At 52.6% G+C, this 4993-nt stretch overlaps 1 protein-coding gene across 2 annotated transcripts in view; it reads left to right on the top strand.

The window, feature by feature from the left end:
• The window catches only part of DEDD2 (death effector domain containing 2), a 21122-nt gene extending 16359 nt beyond the window's left edge, over positions 1–4763 (top strand). For both annotated transcript variants that reach the window (XM_006871375.1, XM_006871376.1), the window contains exon 4: positions 4372–4763. In XM_006871375.1, the coding sequence (XP_006871437.1) occupies positions 4372–4763 (392 nt within the window). The remainder of the gene's footprint in view (positions 1–4371) is intronic.
• Positions 4764–4993: the final 230 nt, after the last annotated feature.

Consider the following 4993-nt stretch of genomic DNA (forward strand, 5'->3'; position numbering starts at 1 on the left):
CTTTTCCTTCTTTCTTGTCTTCTTAATGACTTTTTGCTCTCTTCATATATGATGTTCTTGATGTCATCCCACAACTCTTCTGGTCTTTGTCCCTGTATGCTTGATCAAATACCTGGATAGATTTGCAGCACCTACAAATGCTTTTGTAGAAATAGCCCCTGTCAAATCTCTATATACTCAAAAGAACTGTATGCTACCCACACCTGTACATCTTGCATAGTTACCTGTGTCCACTCCTCAGTTACTGTTTGTTGTTACTGCTATTGCAGGATTGAGTATGTGATAGTGTATGTTTACCATTGTTGCGTTTTACCTCCCCGTGTGCCTTGTGTGTACCTCCCCGAGTCCATCTATGCCTTGGTCTCGTAGTCCCTTCCTTTACTGTATGTGCTCTTTCCCTTCACCCATGTTAATACGTGTCTCCACTCTAGTGATTTTCCCATCTCCACTAACCCTCAGTGGATGTGTTTTTTTTTTTTTATATAGACATTTTCTTGAGTTTTTATAATAGTGGTCTTGTATTTGTCTTTTTGTGATGGACTTATTTTACTTAGCATAACATTCTGCAGGTTCATCTATAAGATATTTCATGAATTTATTCTTATTGGTGGTGGTGGTGATGTGCCGTGGAGTCGAGTCCAACTCATAGCGACCCTGCACAGGGTTTCTGAGACTGTAAATCTTTACGGGAGAGAAAGCTTTGTCATTCTTGTTAGGAAGGAGGCTTCAAAAAGTTTGTGGAAACATGGAATTAAAACATCATGGAATTTTTCCATGAACTTCGGAAGCCCCCTTGTCCTCTTTAACATTGCAGATTATATCCTATATTCCTTAGTTTGTTTATCCAGTCTTCCATTTGGGGGCACTTAGGTTGTCTCCATCTCTTTGCTATTTGAATAGTGCTGTGGTGAACATGGGTGTGCATGTACACGTGTCACGGCTCTTAGTTCTGTAGATATGCGCCTAGTAGTGGGCTTGCTGGATCATAGCATGTCTCTTTCTAACTTTTTAAGGAAGTTCTTCCCTGTGAGGTTAGATGAGGAGGTCAGCTATTTTTACACCTTCAATCTAAATTACAACTTGCTCTATGTAATTTTCTCTCTTGGCCCTTAGGATATGGCTAATTATGTGTATTTGTATGTTTGTGTGTATATATTATGTGTTACAAAAACATACACAGAATTAACCATATGTGTATTTGTGTATGTGTGTTGTGTGTCAGAGTCTGGTGTAGTGCTATCCAGGATAAGCACTGAACTGCAAGATAGGTTTGAACCACAAAGTCAGCGGTTCAAATTCACTACTGCCCCTCAGAAATCCTATACAGGGTCACTGAGAACCGACTCGACGGCACTTAACAACAACAATAACATTGTGTGTTAGAGGCAGCAAACAGGGTAGTGGTGCTAAAGAGCCTGGGTCCCTGGGTTGGAATTCCAGTTCTGCCATTTCCTACCTGCGTTGCCTTGGGCAGGTGACTCAACCTCCACACCTCTGTTTCCCCATCTGCCCAAAGGGGTTAGTACCAGCACCTCCTTTGAAGATTGCTGGGAGGATCAAAAGGGTCCATCCATGTGAAGCGTGCAGTGCTGTGCCTGCCCCCGGTGAGGTGATTCGGGGCCAGGGATGCTGCAGAGGCTCAGACGTTACCCGGCTGCTGGTTCCCCCACTGCGGCCGCATCAAAGACTTCCTCATCTGTATTGTGGGGGGTATGGAAAATGCTGTTAGGATCAGGTGGGCACAGACAGAGACAGCCCTTGAGTGAGGGGAAGGGAGTGCTCCCTAACTATGACTCATTCCTCCTTCTCCCACTTGAGGTAAGGCCCTTGTGTGTGTTGACTGAAAATGTGAGACCCACATGACCTCCCTGGTGCCTGCCTCTGCCATTCCCCAGGTGGCCACAGGGAGCCATGCTGAGGAGAAGGGCATTCTGGGCTTCCATAGGATGGAAGGGGTGGACAGGCCATTTCTTGCTTATGTTAAGATGGGCAGCATGTCCATGTGATTGGAGGGCAGGTTGTGGGAAGATGGAGCCCGGATTGAAGGAGGAAATGAGGGAGAAGTTGGCTTGGGCTCAGGTGAGAGCGAGTCAGGCCTGGGTAGGGACCATGGGAGAGAGGTGGGTGTTGAAACTTCAGTTCCTGTTTCTGGGTACTTCCTGTGTCATAGGTCAAGCACATTACGAGTTGCCTTGTTTACATAATCCTCATGACCCTGGAGGTGCAGTAGGGACCTCTTGTTTGTCTGTTTATGTTTTTCAGATGGGAAAACAGGCTCAGAGAGGTGAGGTCACATGCCCAAGGCCCCACAGCTAGAGAGTGGCAGAGCTGGGACTCGCCTCGAGGTCTGTCGACTCCGCCACCTGGCTCTGTGCGCTGCCACTGCCCAGCCCCTGTGTGGCCTTGGACAGGTGCTGCTCCACCCAGCCCCTGCTCCCCGGCCCCTGAGGGAGGGAGTGACCAGACACTGGAGGGGTCAAGGAGGCAGGCCCGGAGGTCTCCTCTGGTTTTCAGATAGTGGAGGGCCTTCCCAAGGTAGAGGGTTTGGGGGCTGAGGCCAGCAGACTTCCCTGGGCCTCACATGGAGAGGGTGGGGTTTCCCTGAATCAGGAAAATGAAGGGTTTGGAGTTTGAGTTGGGAAGGAGGAAGTGGGTGGTGCTGAAAGTTTTGACCTGGGGGAGTAGAGGGGCTCAGTTGCTGACACTGCTGTAAATGGTGAAGGGAGTCCAGGGCACGTGACTCTCCCTTCCAGAGCTTCAGTTGCCTTATCTGACAGGTGGGTTGAAGATGGCACCTGCCCCACATGCTGTTGGCCGATATCAGAATCCCTAAAGCTCAGACTCTTGTTCTGTCCAAGCTGTTGGGGACTGTCACTCTTGGGGTCTGACTGGGGCCAGGCACAGTGCTGTTGTTCTCACCCTCCTAGCAGCGCTCTGTGGCAGGGATGCTTCTGATTTATGCAGACCCCGGGACCCCCAGAGCTCAGGCCTCAGGTTCCACAGCTGCTACCTGAGGCTCCGGGGCTGGAATCAGCTCTCTGGACCTTTGCCGAGCACTGTCACTACCTGGCAGTGTGACTTTGGGCAAGTCACTTAATTTCTCTCTGCCTCAGTTTCCTCGTCTATAACTGATAGCAGGGCCTGCCTCCTGGGGTTATGGGTGGATTGGATTCACTGTGCTCCCCTGAGTTAAGTCTGTGGCGTCATGCCTGGCAGGTCTCAGTGCCCTGTGAGTCTGCTGCTTTGTCTCCAGCGGGTGGCTGACGCTCAGGGCAGCTGGAGGGAGGAGGTGCTGTCACTAACTCCGCTTCACAGGCAGGAACTCTGAGGAGAATGATGAACCCCAGGTCACTTCTGCAGGAGTAGCCTCAGGCACCGTATTCCGTACCCCTGTGCAGAGTTACCATCTCACGTGGGCAGCTGTGGCCACGGTGGTTTTAGGCAGAACGTTTGGTTGCACATGACAGAAATCCAGCTCAAACTGGTCTATGCAAAAAAGGGAGTTCAGTGTAATTGAACATGCAGGTATGGGGTGATCCACACACACGGGCTAATTGCCTCTCAACCCTTGGCCCTTCGGAGGCTCCATTCTCTCAACCAATGGTAGAATGGTCCCCAGCAGCTCCGGCCTCACATCTACCATCTGAGCAGTCTCTCTGGAAGGAGCAGAGCCAGCAGAGTCCCAGTCTCCAGGGCTTGCTCGGGTCAGGGGGTCGGATGTGGTTGATCCCACATGAATTCCTTATTGGAAGGCTAGTCCGTTTGTTCTTTCAACAGTATGTATTGAGCACCTACTGCGTGTCACAAAACAGACCCCAATCCCCTTCTTCAGGAAGCTCACATTGGGGGAGACTAACGTACACTAGAGTAGGTTCAAAGTGATAAACACCTTGGGGAAAAATAGGGCAAGGTTTGGGGAAGTGGGAATGCCGCGGTACGGTGGGGTGTGTGTGGGGTTTTAAAACAGGGTCTTTGGGAAATGGCATTTGAGCAAAGACCTGAGTAAACTGAGGGGAGCAAAGAACAAGTTTTGTGAGACCTGGGGAGAGAGAGTCCTTGGGTGGTGGGGGGGGTGGGAGGAGGCTAAACCTCTCTGGTGTGGGGAGGAGCAGCCAGGAGGCCTTTCTGCTGGAGTAGAACTAGCAGGGAGGAGGATGGGAGGTCAGGGAGGTAACCAAGGCTTTGGGGAGGCCTTCCCCTTTACTTGGGTGTGGTGACTGGGAGGAGGAAGGGAATGGGGGCCCAGCTCAGTCCATGGGGCAGAGGGAGGAACCTGTGGGAGGAGACTGAGCATGGAAGGGTGTCAGTCCCCTCGCACAGTGTGTCTCTTGGACATCGTCCCCTCCCTAACAAGTCCCTCTTTTCCTGCAGACATCCGGCTCCGGGTGAGAGCTGAGTACTGTGAGCATGGGCCGGCCTTGGAGCAGGGTGTGGCGTCCCGGAGGCCCCAGGCGCTGGCGCGGCAGCTGGATGTGTTTGGGCAGGCCACCGCAGTGCTGCGCTCCAGGGACCTGGGCTCGGTGGTGTGTGACATCAAGTTCTCGGAGCTCTCCTATCTGGACGCCTTCTGGGGTGACTACCTGAGTGGTGCTCTGCTGCAGGCTCTGCGGGGTGTGTTCCTGACTGAGGCCCTGCGTGAGGCCGTGGGCCGCGAGGCTGTCCGCCTGCTGGTCAGTGTGGACGAGGCCGACTATGAGGCTGGTCGCCGCCGCCTGTTGCTGATGGAGGAGGAGGGGGGCCGGCGTCCGACCCAGGCCTCCTGATCCTGGATTTGACAGGACCAACCCCACCTCCTCACCTCCAGGCCATCATCTCCCCAGAGGACCATCTCTGCCCCTAGAGAACTGAGTCCACAGCTCTGAGGACTGGGACAGCACGGCCAGGCCCCTTGACAGCCCCTCCCACAGGATGTGGGCTCTGAGGCCTCAACCACTTCCAGTTGAATTTCCTTCCTGTCATCTACCCCGACTCCCACCCCCACCCCCAGGTGTGC

The sequence above is a fragment of the Chrysochloris asiatica genome, unplaced genomic scaffold (genome assembly GCF_000296735.1).
Source record: "Chrysochloris asiatica unplaced genomic scaffold, ChrAsi1.0 scaffold00168, whole genome shotgun sequence".
Classification (NCBI taxonomy): domain Eukaryota; kingdom Metazoa; phylum Chordata; class Mammalia; order Afrosoricida; family Chrysochloridae; genus Chrysochloris; species Chrysochloris asiatica.